The sequence below is a fragment of the Lampetra planeri genome, chromosome 63 (genome assembly GCF_965212315.1).
Source record: "Lampetra planeri chromosome 63, kcLamPlan1.2.h2, whole genome shotgun sequence".
Classification (NCBI taxonomy): Eukaryota; Metazoa; Chordata; class Hyperoartia; order Petromyzontiformes; family Petromyzontidae; genus Lampetra; species Lampetra planeri.
In genome coordinates, this window is record NC_136169.1 from 4,615,019 (window position 1) to 4,635,889 (window position 20,871).

Consider the following 20,871-nt stretch of genomic DNA (forward strand, 5'->3'; position numbering starts at 1 on the left):
CATAGACTCGCACAGAGACCCAGACTCACCTACAGTTCCATAGACTCACACAGAGACCCAGACTCACCTACAGTTCCATATACTCACACAGAGACCCATAGACTCGCACAGAGACCCAGACTCACCTACAGTTCCATAGACTCACACAGAGACCCATAGACTCGCACAGAGACCCAGACTCGCCTACAGTTCCATAGACTCACACAGAGATCCATAGATGCACCTAGAGTTTCATAGACACAGTCCCATAGACTAACCTCGAGTTTCAAAGACTCACATAGAGACCCGTAGACTCACACAGAGACCCATAGACTCACACAGAGACCCATAGACTCGCACAGAGTTTCATAGACTCACGTAGAGACGTATAGTCTCACAGAGACCCATACACTCAAACAGAGAGATGCGCTGGACGTATACATTGAAATGTTAACGGTGTCAACAATTGCAATTGATAATGATGCGTGGCCTGCAACAATGGGATATGACCTCTCTGGGCGGAGGAAAAATATCTCCCCGATGGTTGTTGCCTCCCGGGTCAGAGACACCGACCCCCTGGGCATCCGCACCGTTGGGGTGAGCCTGGCTTCTCAGCAGCAGCAGCAGCCAGGGGACCCGTGGCGATTGGCTGGCTGCGTGATTTGGACTCCCCGTGCCCTCGGACTGGTCCGACGGTTCCTCGATTCAAAGGAACCCAAACAAACGGTGAACGTTGACCTTCAGTGGACTGAAAAAACCTTCGAATCACGTCAAACCGATGGACAGATTAGCCGATACAAATGTAGATTAAAGACGGTTTTATGAGGACCGATGTGTCACGCTGCAGCGGCATAACCGCCAATATAAACATTTGTTCTGCTGATAAAATCGCACGCGCGCTCTCGCTTTCGTGTCGTCACGTGGCCAAAGTGTGTCCACTGAGAACCCAGGCGCACATCAACGCCCCTGGGTTCATCACCCCGAGTTACAGAATGTGGCCTTTGGAAAGTGACACTCCAGAGCTGCTCCTGATAACTTCCAAGACAAGCCTCGAAGCCTGATAGCAGAAGAAACTCAAACGCACGCGTTCGTGGCGACGCTGTGCGTGGCCTTAGAAGGGAAAAATAAACATACGACGGTTTGGGCAGTAGCCTTTTTCAGAGCATATGAAGGGTTCATACTCTTTGTTCTTTCGGTAAAGTCACGTAGGTATAACATGAAATTAAAATTAATAAAAAATAAAATAATATTAATTTGTATTAAAGTCACGTAAAATTAATAAAAATAATATATATTTTATTAAAATTAATAAAAATAAAAAAATATTAATTTTTATTCATTTTAATTTCATTTTTTACCTACGTGACTTTACCGAAATAACTAAGAGTATGAATCCTTGCAGTCACGAAAGCTTCAAATCTAGAATCATATGAAGGGTTCTTTGCCCGAAATTGCCGACGACATTTCAACTGTGGAGGCCACAAACACGCGCAGAGCTCTGATTGGTGAATGCGGCAGCAGCGACATCGAGAATCTCGATTTAGCCTGCAAGAGGAATCCGATGAGCTATGAAGCTCTTTGTCACAGCTGCTCAGCAGGGGGCACGGCGTCTCTTCTTCTCACGTGACCTGTGACGGCTCGCGCGCGCGCGCGTGCGTGCGCGTGTTTCGGGTTGTACTGCGTGTCCGACGTTTCGCGTTCACGTGCTGGGAGCTGCATTCAGGAGCTGTAGGTCATAGAAAGCGGTCGCCTGTTGCTGCTGAAGAAGCATTCCCCTCCCCCCTCCAAACGCGTGTCGCGAAACGTCGGACACAGTACCGAACAACACGCGGCTGTTTGCTGCAGTGGAACAAATGGGATCATCAACAGCGGAACCCTGCGCACTTGTTCCCCCGTTGAACTTCGTTCGCACCGTACGCAGCCAACCACGGGCTAATCGGAGGTGCGGGAGGACAGCTCTGCAAACAATGTCGTCGTCGGTGTCAGGGCTTTAAAGTCGAGAAGCGAGGGCGAACTTTGACTCGCACGTTATCTACAGCGACGCGGCGTAACGGCTCATAAAATGTGAAGGTCGCATTTCAACACCCATCGTGGCCCGCTTCGTGCGTTCCGCAGCGGGGTCCCTCACGCCCCCCCCCCCCAAAGAAGAGATCGTTGGTACACTCCAATCTGCAGTCATCGCATAAGCAGGCAGGCGGCAGTGGCCAGGCTGTACCATGCGGTGTGAGGGGGTTGTATGGGAGGGCACAGGGACACGAGGAGAAAGCGGTAACTTTGAGACGCCAAATGTTCTATCGCTATTCACAAACCCGACCATAACCCCGCACTGTGACAATGGAATCACTGATGACGTGCATCACTGATGATGTGAATCACTGTGTGCCCAGCTAATAGTTCAGCCCATCATCCCTCCGGGGTCGATAACATTGCAACTCTCCTTCGTCGAGTTGTGGCTGTGCCGTGGAGTGACTTCGCCCCTCGCCATGGGAGTGTGGAATGTTCACCGCTGGACTTCGGGCTGGAAGCAGGAGATTGGCACCGCCCTCGGCTATCACTTGCGCAGTGACTCACTTTGTGTTCGACTCGCTCAGAGCCGTTCAGAGCACTGAGGGCGTGGGCTCCAGTGTCGGGTGAAGCGAGTGCGGGGCCTGTCACATGATGTTTTAAAGGGGCCCTAAATAAATAAAAACACGTAAACATTAAAACACAGATTTGTTTTACTTGCATAGTAAAGTCATTGGATTTTGTCATTTGCTATACAACCAGATAATACGAGAAATCGACAACCTTAAACGCCCAGTCGTTCGTAAAGTTGAAGGCATTGTAGTACTATGGTAATAGAGCAAGTGCAGAATCACTGAACCGAAAATGACAGCTTGAAAGCATTTAGTGTGGGGCCCGTAACTACTACACATGTAGCTACTACACATGTAGCTACTGCACATGTAGCTACTGCAACACGTGTAGTAGCTACTACACGTGTTGTAGCTACATGTGTAGTAGCTACTACTACACGTGTAGTAGTAGCTACACGTGTTGTAGTAGCTACATGTGTAGTAGCTACATGTGTAGTAGCTACATGTGTAGTAGCTACTACTACACGTGTTGTAGTAGCTACTACACGTGTAGCTACTACTACACGTGTTGTAGTAGCTACTGCACGTGTAGCTACTGTAGTAGTAGTAGTTATTACTACACGTGTAGCCACTGCACGTGCAGGAGGATGTGGTGGTGGGGGGCGACTCAGAGACGCCAGGTGGATGTGGTGGTGGGGGGCGACTCAGAGACGCCAGGTGGATGTGGTGGTGGGGGGCGACTCAGAGACGCCAGGTGGATGTGGTGGTGGGGGGCGACTCAGAGACGCCAGGTGGATGTGGTGGTGGGGGGCGACTCAGAGACGCCAGGTGGATGTGGTGGTGGGGGGCGACTCAGAGACGCCAGGTGGATGTGGTGGTGGGGGGCGACTCAGAGACGCCAGGTGGATGTGGTGGTGGGGGGCGACTCAGAGACGCCAGGTGGATGTGGTGGTGGGGGGCGACTCAGAGACGCCAGGTGGATGTGGTGGTGGGGGGCGACTCAGAGACGCCAGGTGGATGTGGTGGTGGGGGGCTACTCAGAGACGCCAGGTGGATGTGGTGGTGGGGGGCGACTCAGAGACACCAGGTGGATGTGGCGGAGGAGCGATGCTCACAACAACGAGCGGAGCGCCGGGTGGCTAAAGCACAGCAAGTTGGCACAGTAGGGGCACAGGTGGTGCATCAGCCAGTCACCTCAGTCATCTCAGCCACCACAAACACCACCGACCAGGCGAAGGTGATGAAATGGTCTGGTGATGTGTCAGGCCGGCTTCATGATGTATCGAAGGTAATACGCGGACAGGAAACCGGGGGGGGGGCGGCGGGGGGAATGTCCTCAGAAACAAAACAAACAACTTGGTTAAAAGCGGAGACAAAGAAAGGCTTCTTGAAGTGAACGGTGGCCCTGAATCACGAGAGAAGAGATCTATTTATATTATAAACGTTTAGCTATCGCTCGCGCGGGCGGTACAAACCCTGCGAGTGAGAACGTCAACTTATCTGCACTTACCCAAGACAAACACAGAGAAGATAACTAAACAAACGCAGAGGCCTGGACCTGTACGCGTGTATGTTGAACTTCTTTTTGCACCGTACCTAGCCAATCGCGCTAATCAGAGGGGGGGGGGGGACAACACACTTAATCTAAGTTGTCTTGTGGTTGTTGTTGTTGTTGTTTGACTTGCATCCCACTGGGATTTTTGCACACAGCGTTGGTGTACGGTGCTTTTTCTGCAATATTTTGATGTCTTTTCTTGGATTTTCTGTTTGCACTTAGTCACATATTCACTTTAAGATGTTTTCTTGTTCATGTTTTTGTTTTTTGTTTGTTGCGGTTGCACCCGATTCAAGAGCCAAATGGCTCACAGGGCTATACCTAATAAATGAACTTGAACTTAACACAACAAGCACTTCTAAAGAAATGAGTTTGCAATCTAGACGATGGTTTCACAGTCGCATAGCCCCAGTGTAGAATAAAAATAATACAAATATTATTTATTTATTTATTGTGTCTTTGATTGAAATAGTCGGAGAGCCCCGTGCACCCCGCGCAGGGCTACTTGTACACAAACACCGCAGCAGGGACACGGGAAACAAACGAATGATAACACATTCTGACTCAAATAAACAACACAGGCGATAGAATTAACCGCGTCTATTTCGTTCATTTCCCCTCCTCAGTTATTCTTCAACGGCACCGTTTGGCCGTTGCGCATTTTGTCGTCACCAGGATATTCCGTAGTCACCCATTCCCTGCCATATTTAGTCTATTACCTTAACGCTCAATTATGTTGTTTCACATGTAAGTTTTAAAATAAATCGGCTGCCCGCAATGTGGGCAGGAAGCCAACGAGTCGCCGCACGCAGCCCCAGAGCCGCAAGTTGCTGACCCCCCCCCCCCCCTTGCTCCGGCGGCTTCCTAACATCGGAAGGGAAGAGAGCGTTCCAGACGGCCACAGCAGCAGCAGCTTGTTGTGTTCAGCGGTGGAAGCGGCTCAGGACGAGCTGGGAGACGCCGAAGGAACGAATCTCGCGAATGTCTTCAGCGCTCCGCTCTGTCATCTTCGCGCCCTGTTTGTCGAAGCGGCAGTTTTATACAATTTATACATTTTGTTATTTGACCAGCTAAGGCCCACTGAGCTATACAGCTCTTTTGTCAGAAGCGACCTGGCCACAAACGATAGCTCAACAAAGTCGCTTATCATCGCACCTCCAATGAGCATGGATGGCTACGTACGGTGCAAAAGAAGTTCAACATACATACTACACACAATACGCTATACACTACACTATACATTGCAATACACTGCACTATGTATAGTGCAATACGCTCCTATACACTACTGTAAGTTCTACATACAGTGCATACACAAAGCAGCAGCAAAATACTCTAAACGCGTCTCTAGATGCGGAGGAGGACCCGGAGACAAATCCACGCGACCACGTGGGAGAGAGGGACACGCAAACTACAAATATATAGCAGCAGCAGGCGTCAGGGTCGGGATCGGACCCACGACCTCCTGCTAACCAGGCGAGGTAGTTAACATCTCCTAGCCACCGTGATGATGAGAGAGAGACACGCAAACTCCAAATATACAGCAGGTGTCAGGATCGGGATCGAAGCCACGACCTCCTCCACACTAGGTGAGGTAGTTAACATCTCCCAGCCACCATGATGATAATGAGAGAGAGACACGCAAACTCCAAATATACAGCAGCAGGCATCAGGGTCGGGAACAAAGCCACGACCTCCTGCGTACCAGGCGAGGTAGTCAACATCTCCTAGCCACCGTGATGATGATGTGAGAGAGACACGCAAACTCCAAATATACAGCAGCAGGCATCAGGGTCGGGATCGAACCCACGACCTTCTGCACACCAGGCGAGGTCGTCAACATCTCCCAGCCACCGTGATGATGATGAGAGAGCGACACGCAAACTCCAAATATACAGCAGCAGGCGTCAGGGTCGGGATCAAACCCACGACCTCCTGCACACCAGGCGAGGTAGTTAACATCTCCTAGCCACCGTGATGATGATGATGAGAGAGAGACACGCAAACTCCAAATATACAGCAGGCGTCAGGGTCGGGATCGAACCCACGACCTCCTGCACACTAGGCGAGGTAGTTAACATCTCCCAGCCACCGTGATGATGATGAGAGAGAGACACGCAAACTCCAAATATACAGCAGGTGTCAGGATCGGGATCGAAGCTACGACCTCCTGCACACCAGGCGAGGTAGTCAACATCTCCCAGCCACCGTGGCGCCCAATGCGAGTTTCACTTGCGGTGGGCCGAGAGCCCGAGGAGCGAACCACGCGGCTTTTCGCCGTCATCCTGGGACGCGAAGCCTCTCCTCCGCGTGCTTGCCGGAGAGACTCAAATCATTCGGCGGCTTGGACGGAGGCCCTCCTCCTCCTCCTCGTTCCCCGGACCACCGCCTCCCGCGCTCGTGCGCGCTGCGATCCACCAACAGGGCGGTGTCGTGCCCTCCTCGCCGCCACCGTCCCGTCCCGAGACGCTCAATGTGTTTTTAAACAGTCGACATCATCCATTCAGCGTGAAGGTTGTGTTGTGTGATCCACGCGTTCCTCTGTTTTTCGGTGGAACCTCAAGAATGTTTCCCTCCACGCGTCCGTCCTCTTGGGTACGCGCCTGTATGTGCGTATTTAGAACTTCTTTCGCACCGTACCTAGCCAGCCGCGCTAATCGGAGGTGCCGAGGGTGGAATACCAACAAACTAAACACAACAAGAGTTCTAAGGGAATGTTTACACTATGAGACATCTCCTTTACCAGTGGCAAAATATAGCAGTAGGTTTTTACCCTTTAAACTGGTACAAAACTGACACCTTTATACAAGGCATCATGTTTGCAATAACCACAGCACAAGCAGTCATCTGGTCCAACACCAATGGAGACTAGGCTCTAAGAAAAGCTGTATCAGGTGTGGACCAATCAACTTCAAGGACAGTGCATATTATTATCATTATCAGAGTTGTTTATTTTTGTTTGCATTTTGACTGCTTGTGTTGTGGTTATTGCAAACATGATGCCTTGTATTTTTCGATGTAAAGCTTTCGTGACTGCAGGGATTCATCTTCTTGGTTCTTTCGGTAAAGTCACGTAGAAGGGAAGTAATACAATAATAAAAATAAAACATAATAAAATAATTCTCACTAGTGAGAATTATTTTATTTTATTAGTCCAACTCTCGTGCGCTGCTCCCCGAGAGCCCGAGGCGTGAGCTGCGCTGGGCTCTCCGCTGCCATCCTGAACACAAAACACTCGGCCACGTTTCCTGCCTAGAGAGAGGACAAACAACACAGCAACAACAACAACAACGTCACCCCACTGCACCGTCACCACCGTCAACTCCTGAGATCAATTAATTACCGTGCAACTATTAATGACTGACTACCTCAATTAGGGGTGGAAGTTGGCCGGAACAGGCCGGGACACCGCGGTTATAACCCGGTGTCTCGGCAGGAGCTGGGGACAAGCGTGGTGGCAGGCCACGTGCGTGCGTTGAACTTTGTTCGCACCGTACGTAGCCAACCGCGCTAATCGGAGGTAACGGGGGAAGGGCAACACACTAAACACAAACAAGCAGTTCTAAATACATTAGTTTTAAATGTATTACGGTGGTGTCTTGTAGGGTATTGTAGTGTATAGGGTAGCGTAGTGTATAGTGTATTGTAGTGTATAGGGTATTGTAGTGTATAGAGTAGTGTAGTGTATAGTGTATTGTAGTGTATAGGGTAGTGTAGTGTATATAGTGTATTGTAGTGTATAGGGTGGTGTATAGTGTATTGTAATGTATAGGGTAGTGTAGTGTATAGTAGTGAATAGTGTATTGTAGTGTATAGGGTAGTGTATAGTAGTGTATAGTGTATTGTAGTGTATAGTAGTGTATAGTGTATTGTAGTGTAGTGTATAGGGTAGTGTATAGTAGTGTATAGTGTGTTGTAGTGTACAGTGGAGTACATACGTATGTTGAACTGATTTCGCACCATGGGATCGTGTTTTTGCAAGTATCAAAGGATGAAAAATAAGAATAGGTTTTATCCTTTCTGGCAATAAAACAGGTGTTTTCATGGTCACTACGAGTATTTGTGGTTAACGCGGACTTTATTGCTTGTGTAATATAGTAATTACGGCGGGAGACCACTTGACGGGTAGCACACTTTTATTAACACCCACTTAGCCACAATAACACGTGTAGCCAACTACAGCCTACGCTACGCGTTCCACCCGGCTACACACACACGGGCTCTCCGGCCCCGTAGCTTCCAGCGGAACTCACAGACCCACCCCGGCTGGGGTATGGGTCCCGACCACTGGGTCCCACAGCCGGCCCTCACAAGGACGTCCGGCCCCGGGTCCCACGGTCTCGCCTCTGAACCACACAGGGTCCCGGCCCTTACAAGGACAGCGGGGCTAGGGGCCTCAGGGCCCTATCTCTTCCTCCTCCGTCTTCTGTCTTCACTGGTTACCAACTCCCCGAGTGCTGCTGCACATCGCCCTAAATAGTCCTCCGCTCCAGGGGGCGGGGCCTATGCGGACCGCGATGTGGACATCTGCCTGCGGACCGCGATGTAGCCACACCCGACACGCTCTCACACGATCCCCCCTGCCAGCGCGTACCGCCACTACACTTGCAAAATGTTTCTATTTGGTGTTTGAACATCTTTACACCTCCTGTTTTATTGCCAGAAAGGGTAAAACCTCATTATTTTTCATTCCTTTTCACCGTCTGTATCCAACCAGTACAACCGTGCTCATCGCAGGTGCGATAGAAAAACAACAAACTAAACACAACAAGCACTTCTAAAGAAATTCGTTTTCAATCTAGATTATTTAAAAGTGTAAAGCTCCAGCGGCTCCCTGATATCAGAAGGAAGAGAGCGTTCCAGATGGCCGCAGAAGCAGCGCATTTGAAAGTGCAGCGCGATGCGGTGGTTGAAAAGGTCCGCCAATAGACCGCGACTCACCCGTTTCCCGTCCAAGGGCGGGCGTATTGCAGTCAATCTGAGACTTGCAAGCGAAAAGCAGAGCGCGACGTGATGTTCATTGCATCAATTCGTGTGCAATGTGTAAGGGAGCGGTGAGACAGACATATTTCATGTAAAGGTTATAATCCCTTGTTCATCGTGACGTCCTTTTTACTTTGATGTCTCAACAGCGTTACGGAGATCACGTGACGTGAGGGTTCTGCCTTTGTGGTGAGGGTTGTGAGTTGACGCCGAGGAGGGGGGAGGAGGCGCCTCGCCTCCCCCCCCACGTGGAGTGACGTCACCCGCTAATTATTAATGGGGAGGGTCTATTTGGAGGACGTCACCTGTTCATGATTATTGAGGGGGGCTGTTCGATGTAGAGTGACGTCACCTGTTCATGATTATTAATGAGGGGGGGGGGTCTATGTGGAGGACGTCAGCTGTTCATGATTATTAATGAGGGGGGCTGGCCGATGTGGAGTGACGTCACGTGCGGGACACACAGACATTCTTGGCTCATTATAGTAGTAAATATACCGGAACAAACATCCCGTAATATACCGTAACAAATAGACGTAACATTGCTTCCTTGTTTCATTAAACAGCTGAGACTGACAACATCGTTTAATTAGTCAAGGCGACCCTCCGCCGTCCACCTTTGTGGGCACGCTCAGTTGGAACGCTCCAGATCTACGAGTTTCCCCAGGAAGTTATTCCCATTTCCAGCCCTGGCTATGCTCACAATAATTCGACTCCGGGGAGGTTGTGTGTGGGGAGTAGAGAGTTCGTCCAGGATACCATTACTAAAATAAACTATTCACTCTTTTCATTTTGTTTTACCAGGTAAGGCCCACTGAGCTATACGGCTCTTTTTCAGAAGCGATTCTGGCCACAAATGACAGCCCAACCAAGTGGCTTACCGCGTGGACATTTATAGCAGCAGCCAAAATACTCGAAACGCGTGGCGATGTTAAATGTGGAGAGAAAATTCGAAGGACCCGGAGACAAATCCACGCGACAATGGTGAGAGAGAGACGCAGACTCCAAATATACAGCAGCAGGCGTCAGGGTGGAGATCGAACCTACGACCTCCGGCATACCAGGCGAGGTAGTCAACATCTTCTCGTCACCGTGGCGCCCCTGTCATCCCACTCACTCCCCGAACTAACCCACCTCGCTACACTTCCACTCACCCACCCACCTCGCTACACTCCCACCCACTCACCCACTCACCTCGCTACACTCCCACTCATCCACCCACATCGCTACACTCCCACCCACTCACCCACTCACCTCGCTACACTCCCACCCACTCACCCACATCGCTACACTCCCACCCACTCACCCACTCACCTCGCTACACTCCCACTCATCCACCCACATCGCTACACTCCCACCCACTCACCCACTCACCTCGCTACACTCCCACTCACCCACCCACATCGCTACACTCCCACCCACTCACCCACTCACCTCGCTCCACTCCCACTCACTCACCCACCCACTCACTCACCCACCCACCTACCCAGCCATCTACCCTACGATCCACGAATCCGCGCGCCTCCCACCCGCTCGCCCGGGTGGAGTGGGAGAGCAACCGCGGCTCCGTCGCTGAGTAGTGGCCGGCACTGCCGACTCGGAGCGCCGCTGTCGGAGAGTTCGCAGCTCGGCGCCGCGGGGCTTCAAACTCCACGCTGGGCCGGCTCGCTCTCCAGCTGCCCTTCGGCTGCCCCTGGCTACAGCCGGCTGCCCCCCCCCCCCCCCGATCTTCAAGGAGCCCCGGCAAGCGAGATGACGACGACGACGACGCCCCAGTGAGTGGTGCCACGCCACGACGCTGGAGGAGGCACCTTCACCACTGGCCGCCGCACGCAAGGACCTCAATTGTCTGCGCGACAAACTCGACGCGTCCAGTTAACAACAACGTGGCCTTGAAATGAAGAAGAGGCGATGCGGCGACATGTCGTGCCATGAAGGGCTATTGCCTGTAGCGTCGACCGTTATGAGTTTCCCTTTGAGGGCGGCAGTGATGTTGACGAACGCGTGGCGTGTTCTCGTGGCTTGTGCAGAGAGGCAGGCGTCCCCCTCCCACCCCCTAGGTCTCACCGTTACGCGGTCAAGAAGAAACGGAAGCAATCTTAAAATCGCGCGTGGGCGAACGCGCGTCCTCACCGCATGCCGACGTCACACACACGCGTATTGAGTAAATCCAGAACTAAAATTATTAAATAAAATACTTACATCTTGACTTAAAGCTTTAGTAACTGCAGGAATTCGTACTCTTTGTGTCTTTCGGTAAAGTCACGGATATATAAAAATAAATATGAAATGTCTTATTTGATTATTTTTCTATCTAGCTATAAATGCCACATGATGACGATAAGCCACTTCGTTGAGCTATCATTTGTGGCCAGTCTGTTCTGCCATAACGCTGCGTGTTGTTTTCTTGAAGCGAATTTGGATAAAACGCGATCGATGTATTTGGGAACACATTTTCACAACGCGGATGCGAATTGCAGACAACGCGATTAGCCCAATGCCTGGGGTCCCCCCCCCGACTCCTGGGCCCCCCCCCCCGACTCCTGGGGCCCCCTACGATGCCAGGGCCCCCTCCGGCCCGTCGGGGGGCCGTGCAGTTGCACCGCCCGTGCACTCCACATCTCCGCCACTGCTTTGTCATTCTCAGACTGGAAGGGAGTGGGGGGGGGCAGGGAGAGAGAGCAAAGCCTTTGGCTGCTTAATAATTAATTAGGACCAATTAAGCCGGAGGTCGGCCACACATGCGCGTTTATCAGTGCAAAGTTCGGGTGACAGGAGCACAGATGCACATTGAAGAGTTTTCATTATTGATTTATTTTCTAAATGCCCCCTCTCCCTTGCACAACCAGCGATTCGTCTAGATGGGTCAAAGCAATGGTTAACCTGTTTGAGACAGCGCGTGTCATGAAGGCGGGCAATACCTTCGCAGATACGCAGCAAGCAGCGTGAGGTGACGATCGCCCTTCTCGCGCGCCTCGCCAGTGGCAGTGCGGCAGGCTCAGGATCAGGACAGCTTCTCGATTTGACCATTGTCTACGTTGTGATCGCGCACACTCGAACCTCAAAGTATCGAATCTTGTTGGGACTTGAAACCAGAGTGGAGAGGAATGAATGAGGACAATAGACTAACACTGCCCATAGACTCAACACTACCCATAGACTCAACACTGCCCTTAGACTAACACTGCACCTCCGATTGGCACGGATGTCTACGTACGGTGCGAAAGAAGTTCACGGTACAGTACGTACACACGCACGAGCTCTTCTCGCGGCATCGCATGCATTATAGGTGACATCAGCGCAGCGATTATTTGCCGAGGCAATAAAACTATAAAGAACAGGTTGGTTTTCTGCTGAGACAATACATTTTGTACGTGGCTAGGCAGATACGCCACGGAGATGTTTCTGTCGAGTTCATTGGTCGCTATATTTTTCGAGTTACGTCTCAGATGACTCTGCGTGGAATGAGAAGCCCGCACAGGCTTCAGAGAGGAGGAACGTCCTTCTTTGCCTCTACGATTGGTAGCTCGCCAGCGATGTCTCATGCGAGCCCCACTCCGCTGGTGAGGCACTGGCGGGTCGAGGCCGGTGCAGGGTTGTGGTCGTCTTCAAGCAGTGCTGCTGGGGTGAAGCACTGCCAGGGCAGCGATGCTTTTAGTTTTGTGTGGAGATCGACGTGTGAAAGAGACACACAGTCTGCTTGTTTATCATACAAATAACAGCAAACTACAGTGTGCCCTCGTTATTCGCGAGGGGTACGTTACGAAAATGCCTCGCGAAGAGCAACTTTTGCGGATGAGAATATTGGCCTACGAAAACCTATCCTGTTGAATGAATGACCTTAAATACGTAAACAAGCTATTCAATACGTGAACATCATCATAATAACACGCTGGTTATTTTAAACAAAACTAAATATTAAAATATTAATTAATAGTTTATAAATGAACTTACCTTAAATTTCGATTTAAAGCTTTCGTGACTGCAGGGATTCATCTTCTTGGTTCTTTCTCTCTGCTGTACAATCGCCTTATCTCATCCCCTTCTCGCATCACGCTCTCTCTCATCGCTTTATCTCATCGCTTAATCTCTCTCGCTCGATACAACACGATACTGCAGATGGTGTAGAGTTCAGATGCCATTCGCGGATAGCCAAAACAGCGGACGGCAAGTTCGCGAATAAAGAGGGAACGCCGTATCTCGTTCCGCCCCCAACCACCCCACACCCCCGACCCCTATAAAACCTGCACTCGGATAATCCTCCTCGCAGGAGTAGGTCGGTGGTTGTCAGCAAGGTGATCACCGTTCGGGCTGCCAGACTTTAGACTCGTGCAAAGAACAGAAAAACACAAGTCTCTCTCTCAGGTACGTTTACTCTGCGCGATACTCCTCTTAGATCACGGCTCACCGCCGCTTTGTGTAGATTACGAGCCTCGTTTGAAGTGGAAAGGTTTTAAGAGCTCGATCAATGTTGGCACAGAGCTGTTGGGTCGCAGCGCTGAACCGGCAACCGCTTGAGATGCCGAAGCCAGGTTCCAAGCCTCCTGTGGCGAAAACTTGGCTCTGGAGTGCAGAGAGTTGATGGGGTGGAGCCCGGTCACCAACAACGGCACAACAACAATAACAACAACAAACCACCGTGTTAAGTATGGCTCTCCGCTGAATTTGGGCTTCGTTCTAGCTCCAAGAATGAACCAATATCGGTGTGGCTGCCGTGCGACTCGCGTGCACTCTGGGTTGCAGAGCGGGCGGGAAATGCGTGGCTCCAGGACTAAATGGACCAGAGGTCACTTGAACGGGGGTCTCAGAGGTAGCTCTGCAGTGTCCGCTTCCTCGGGCCGTTATCGACCCGTGTGTAGAGTCGCACTGATCCTGCGAGGAATCCGAACGGGGTCATGGTTAGTTTCGTGGCGTGACGCAGATCGCACGATCGCGATTAAATTGAGAGGGCAAAAAAGAATGTATAGCGCTGAAAACTCATTTCTTTAGAACAAATTTTTGTTTTTAGTTTGATATCCTTCCCCCGCACCTCCGATGAGCGCGGGTTGGCTACGTACGGTGCGAAAGAAGTTCAACGTACAGTACTTACATTACATGTGTGACCAATGAACACAGTGCAAATGAGTCCACAGGGCGAATAATGATTAACCCCTTTGCTGTCTTGCTTCTGGGTCGTTACTCGATTTTCATAAAACGCGGCGACAACAAACGCAGCAAGGGCGGTGCCACGATCAGGATAAAGTGTCCGCCGCGCCTGACGTGCTGCAGATCCCTCGCGACGCGGCCCGAGTCCAGCCTGCCGGCTAACAGCGAAACCGCCGCCGCCGCCACAACTGCTGCTGCTGCTGCCGCCGCCAATTGAACCGGGAGCTGGTGGCGATCGGCACCGAGAGAGAGAGAGGTGGAAGCCAGAGCCCGGGACACTCCGCAGGCGCCATGAAGGACTCACTGAAGCGGCGGCACGCGGCCGACTCGAACGGGGCGACCCCGGGGAGCGTCCCCTCCCGAGGCTCCATCAGCTCGAAGAGCAGCAGCGGAGGGGGCAGCAACACCATGCGACTCAAGCAAGAGGTGAGCGCGGCTGCACCCACCCGCTACTGCCCCTCGAGTGTATGCGGGCTGCGCCAGCAATGGTTACCACCTATTATTACACTTTTGTATTTTACCGGGTAAGGTCCATTGAGCTCTGTCGCTCTTTTTCAGAAGCGACGCTGCCTATCGCACTTAACTAAAGTCCAACGAAGTGGCTTTTCATCACGTGGGCATCGATAGCGGCCGTCAAATCACTCTAAATGCGCGACGTTGTTGATTCTAAACGTGTAAGGGAAAAACCCGGAGGTTCCTCGATAAAAAAAAAATCCACGCGACCAAGGGGAGAGGGAGACGCGCAAACTCCAAATATACAGCAGCAGGCGTCAGGGTTGGGATCGAACCCACGACCTCCTGCACACCATGCGAGGTAGTCAACATCTCCTAGCCACCGTGATGATGATGAGAGAGACACGCAAATTCCAAATGTACAGCAGCAGGTGTCAGGGTCGGGATTGAGCCCACGACCTCCTGCACACCAGGCGAGGTAGTCAACATCTCCTGGCCACCGCCACGGTGTTCATTGTAATAAGGTCGCATTCATCACACACAAAGTGCTCGACACAAATGAACCACCACAACAGCTCGCCGATCTCGTCAGGATGGCATGCACTTCCGTCACGCGAACCCCGCGGTCATCATCGCAGCAGCAGCGGCGGCTTTTGGCTGTCAACCATCGAACAGACGAGGCGGCGGCGGCGGGCACCGCATCGCGTCTCTTTGCCAGAACGGGCGAAGCGTGTTTCTGTTATCATCATCGTGGTGCCGGCACAAAGTGTCCCAGAGATACACCGTTGGTACTATCGTGTGTGTGTGTGTCCTGTTTGTTGCCGTGGCGTTCTTACCCCGTGTCCCCACTGGACATCTGTGACGAAAGAGGTTCATATCTCATCGGATTCCTCCTGCAGTATAAATACATAATCTGACTGCGATCGGTATGCTTCGGTGCAACTCTGGAAGCCTGAAGCGATGCATCCCTTTCTAGCAGGGTGCCGTACAGCCGCTTGTAAAAAAAAAATCCACTCCGCCACACAGGGACTTGCAGGGCCCTCAAGCCCGATGCCGCAGGGGACTTTACAAACACTCAGCGCTCCGCACAAACGGCCCGGTAGCCTTGGCACTGCTTCGTGTCGTTCCCCCGCACCTCCGATTCGCACGGTTGGCTCCGTCCGGCTCGAGAGAAGTTCAAGTTCGACATACGTGGTTTGGCTGCTGCTACTATAAATGTCCACGTGATCAACCACTTTCATTGAGCTGCTATTCGTGATGGCCAGGTCGCTTCTGAAAAAGAACTCCACAGCTCAGTGGGCCTCACAGCTGGTAAAATACAACTCGTTGTATAGAGTGGTGGCCCTCTCCACTATAGGGCACCGGTGGCCCTGCCCATTCACAGAAACTATGGGAATGGGATGCAGGCCACTGCTGCAAACAAGAAGACCTTCTGTGTCCAACAAGGAGCCCGTAGGGTGAAAGGATTGGCAGTTGATTCTCTTCAGATTCTTCCAGTCTGAATCAAGGTTCTGATTCAAACAAGCTCGACTCTGCCGATGGGACACCGTGTGTCGAAACCATTTTTGAATCAATGCTGCTGAAATGAGACACTCCCAGAAGGCCGTGCGGCTGATGGGTTGTGGAAGGAATCTCCAGGAAACTTGATTCCTACTCTGTATAAACCGCTTGTTTTCATCTTCTGCTAAATTGTACAGAAAAATGAATGTCTCTTTCATACATCTCTCCACATAATATATTTTAAAAATAAATAATTGCTTACACAACCCATTGGCCTTCTGCAAGTGCACACATCAGCAAAACATCACCGTCAGTGGTTCAGTCGGAGCAACCTCTGGACCCGTTTCGATACGCAGTGTCTCATCAGCAGAGTCAGCCCTTCTGATTGATAATAAATAAAGATCGGATTGGCAGTGCCGGGTGAAGCTCTGTAGCATGATGTTATAAAGGGGCCCTAAATAAAAAAACACGTAAATATTAACTTGCATAGTAAAGTAATTGTATTTTTTCATTTGCTATACAGCCAGATACTACGACAAATCGCGAAACTTAAACACCCAGTCGTTCGTAAAAGTTGAAGGCAGCATAGTACTATCGTAATAGAGCAAGTGCAGAATCATTGAACCGGATGGATAGCTTGAAAGCATTTAGTGCGGGGCCCTTGAAAGTGCGGGGCTCGTAGCATACGTAGCTACTTTTGCTGCTAGGATAATCCGGCACTGCGGATTGGACTTAATTGAGAAGAGTTAAATTAGTTGTTGTTTATTTGACAAGAGCCGTTGCTTTGACCTTTTTATCTCGTGCATCGAGTGGCCACTCAGCCTGCGCATGGTGAAGAGAAGCTCCCCTTGTCTGGGATTTCTCCATCCCCTCCATTCATCACTGTTGGTGTAAAAGTCATCAGTCTGAGGATCTCATTCTGCTCCGTTCACATCTCCAGTTCGCTCGGCATCTCATCCTCTTCTCTGCCTCTGTGCCTCTGTGTTGCGTGTCGCAGCTCTGTCGAGCAAACCGGTCAAGATTTCGCGATTGTCTGTAAACTCGCATTGTTTGAATTTAACGGCAAATGAATGCAAACGGGAGGTGTGACCTTGGAAATAAGAAACCCGAATCTTGAGAGACACCCCAGCGAGTATTTTTAGAATTGTCGCTCAGATGTCACTTGACTAAAACGACGTTTAACCTCTCGGCATCTAATTCTAAATAAAGATTACAGAGCAAATTCATCGTCACTTCTTCTAAACTAAAAACTAGTGTTTATATATTTTAAAACATAAAGATTATTAATTGTTTTAATCTTACCAGGTAAGGCCCACTGAGATATACAGCTCTTTTTCAGACGTCACTTGGGCGCAAACGATAGCTCAACGAAGTGGCTTGTCACGTGGCAATGTCGAGCAGTAGCCAGCGACTCTGAACGCGCGACGTTGATTCTAAATGTGGAGGGGAAAACCCAGAGGACCCGGAGAAAAATCCACGAAACCACCTGGAGAGAGAGACACGCAAACTCCAACTATGTAGGCGTCAGGGTCGGGATCAAACCCACGACCTCCTGTATAAAAGGTGAGGTAGTTAATATCTCGCCACCGTGGCGCCCCTTATCTCATGTCAATGTTGCTATTTGCACCGTTGTAGCTCTGGTGAAAGCGTGTCTTGGGTCTTGTCTCCTGCACACCGCGCGTGCAACATACACACTCACACACACTCACACACACTCACACACATTCTCACACACACACTCACACACTCTCATACAAACTCTCACACACACTCACACACTCTCACACACACTCACACCCACTCACACACAACACACGCAACACAACAACCGCCTTTCGCCACTAAGTGGCGATGACGTCACCACGACGCTTGTGCCAGGCCATGTGCACCTTGAGGCCACGTGAAGTGTCGAACGCCCGCTGGCAGGAGGTCACGGGGCAGACCCAGGTGCCACGGGTCGACTGACTGAGATGACCGAGATAACTGGCTGATGCACCACCTGTGCCCCCTACTGTGCCAACTTGCTGTGCTTTATCCACCCGGCGCTCCGCTCGTTGTTGTGAGCGTCGCTCCTCTGCCCTCCGTTGTTGTTGGAGGGCGACTGCCTCCAACTGCCCAGTAGCGTCTTTCACGAGCCTCCTCCATAGAGGCCGATCTTAACACCACTGGTACCAGTCATCGGCAAGTCCACTCAGCTCCACGTCCTCCTGTACAACATCACTCCATCTCTTCTCTAGCCCGTGCCGCGCCCGTTTAGCCCCCTCGATCCGGACGAACAAAAGCTGTTTAGGCATGCGGTGGCTGGGCATGCGGGCTACATGACCCAGCCAACGCAGCCTTGCCTGCCGGAGAAGCTCACCGATGGGACTTTTCCCACACACACACTCTTACACACACACTCACACGAGTCTCACTCATTCCCTGTCGTTGCCCAGAACAACAACTACAATTCCGTGGCTTCATGACTCTGCTCGCTCCTTCTCCCATCTTAGCCACAATTCGATGCCGAGTTGTCGATCCTTCAAGACCACTTCCTTTGCGATTGCATTCGACACGTGCTCTCCTTGCGTACTCGCTGCAATAGTCCCCACCCGACGTCCGTTTCACATTTCCGTCACTTAACTTTTGCAACCGAACACACTCGCACCGCGGGGAATTCGTTCAGAGTTGAAAATCGTTTCGCGTTCGCGCGAAACGTTTTCAGATCCTTACGCGACGCGAGTTCTTTTTGCACCCAACTTCTGAACGTTTCACCGCTGCCAATTGATCACGTCTGGCTTTCCTCGTTTTGGCCACCCAGGTCACGCATGCGAATGAGTTCCATCGCTCTCACCATGGCCGGAGTTAGCGGGGGGCTGGGGGGCACGGGGGGCGGTGCCCCACCCCCGTTCCTTCCTCAAACTGGACACCTTTATTAATTTATATTCAGCGGAACGAGATGCGGTGGTGCCTCGTTATTCGCGAACTTGCCGTCCGCGGTTTTGGCTGTCCGCGAATCGCGTCTGGAATGCGACACGATCTGCAGTGTTGTGGCTCGAGCGAGAGAGAGATGAAGCGACGAGATGAAGAAGTGATGAGAGAGAATGCGATGCGAGGTGATGAGATGTTATTTGCTCATTTCCTGTGGTTTACAATTAAGATGAAGCACTCATTAATGACGTGCACCCGCGATTCATAGTGTGAGGAACAAAGCAAACCCCTGCCGCCCCCATCCCCAAATACAGAAGTCAAACTCCGCCTACGGCTCTCGCCCTGGCCAAGAAACAGAATGACAAAGACGACTTCTCGATTGCCAACAGGTGGGCCTGATGAGCGGCATCAGCCTGATCGTGGGCACGATGATCGGCTCGGGGATCTTCATCTCGCCCAAGTCGGTGCTCGACAACGTCGGTGCCGTGGGGCCCAGCCTCATCATCTGGATGGCGTGCGGAGTCCTCGCCACTCTCGGTACCCGCCACACCAACAACGTCGCAGTGACGCACTGAGACTCCACGCGTCTTAATTCTGTCACCCCCCCCCCCCCACATACTCATTTTCAAAACTGATCTTTTTGTTATTTTACCAGCTATGTGACTCTTTTTCAGAAGCGACGTGGCGATTACAAATGATAGCTCAACGAAGTGGCTTGTCACGTGGAAATTTATAGTAGGCAAAAACTGTTAAGGGCACTTCGATACGAAATGTTAAAGGAAAAATCGGAGGAACCAGAGAAAAATCCACGCTACCACGGGGAGAACTCGCAAACTCCAAATATACAGCAGGCGTCAGGGTCGGGATCGAACACGGCGAGGTAATTAATATCTTGCCACCGTGGCAGCCCTGAACAATAACGTTTTAAACGTGACGATCTTGTTGGGTTTGCAGAGAGTTCACATTTGGAGTTTGTGTGTGTCTCTCTCTCCACGTGGCCGCGTTGATTTTTCTCTGTGTCCTCCGGTTTTTCCCTCCACATTTAGAATCGCCATCACATGTTCAGAGTATTTGGCTACTATACATTTCCACGTGATAAGCCACTTCGTTGAGCTGTCATTTGTGGCCAAGTCGCATCCGACAGAGAGACATGCAGCTCAGTGGGCCTTTCCTGGTGAAATGAGCATTGTTTAGTTTGTTTCCCGAGCATTGCACAACGTTCTCATTTCGAGTTGAATCAACCTCGGCGAGGCATCGGAGGGGTTTGGGCAATCGCCACTCATTGTAGCTGTTGCCAAGAAATGAAATCAGCTCACCGGCTTCGTAGCACAGTGCACGAACCACTGTGCCACTGCTCGGCCCAATACAAAGATCCCCCGTATAGCCTTAACAGACTGTTGGGGCAAGTGCTGTTAACAATCAACTATGAAGGCCGGCATGGCACACGAGGGGTGGGTGACCAGCACCACGCCTCGCCGCATTTGTCTCCCTATTGGCGATGCTTACTACACACCGCAACAGGTACTCATTTGAGGCTGAGTCGACCCAGGACCAGTTCAGACAATCGTCACTGATGTTTGCCGTGAGCGAGAATCAAACTTCGGTTGTTGGGTCAATAGCGCAGCGCGCTAATGTCTACACCTACCGCTCTTTGTCCACCCAATACACCTCGACATGCACACACACATACTCAGTGTTAACAAATTGTCGGGATTAGCTAAATCCCAGCTGACTCATTATAGTAATGTGATCCTTTGTCGCCTGTGGCCA

General features: G+C 51.2%; 1 protein-coding gene across 2 annotated transcripts in view; it reads left to right on the top strand.

The window, feature by feature from the left end:
• Window positions 1–12,113: 12,113 nt before the first annotated feature.
• SLC7A9 (solute carrier family 7 member 9) overlaps window positions 12,114–20,871 on the top strand; it is a 29,884-nt gene continuing 21,126 nt past the window's right edge. The window contains exons 1-4 of one of the 2 annotated variants that reach the window (XM_078619645.1): window positions 12,114–12,329; window positions 13,364–13,458; window positions 14,308–14,664; window positions 19,491–19,638. In XM_078619645.1, the coding sequence (XP_078475771.1) occupies window positions 14,530–14,664; window positions 19,491–19,638 (283 nt within the window). In that variant the 5' untranslated portion in view covers window positions 12,114–12,329; window positions 13,364–13,458; window positions 14,308–14,529. The remainder of the gene's footprint in view (window positions 12,330–13,363; window positions 13,459–14,307; window positions 14,665–19,490; window positions 19,639–20,871) is intronic. The other variant, XM_078619646.1, reaches the window with a different exon arrangement.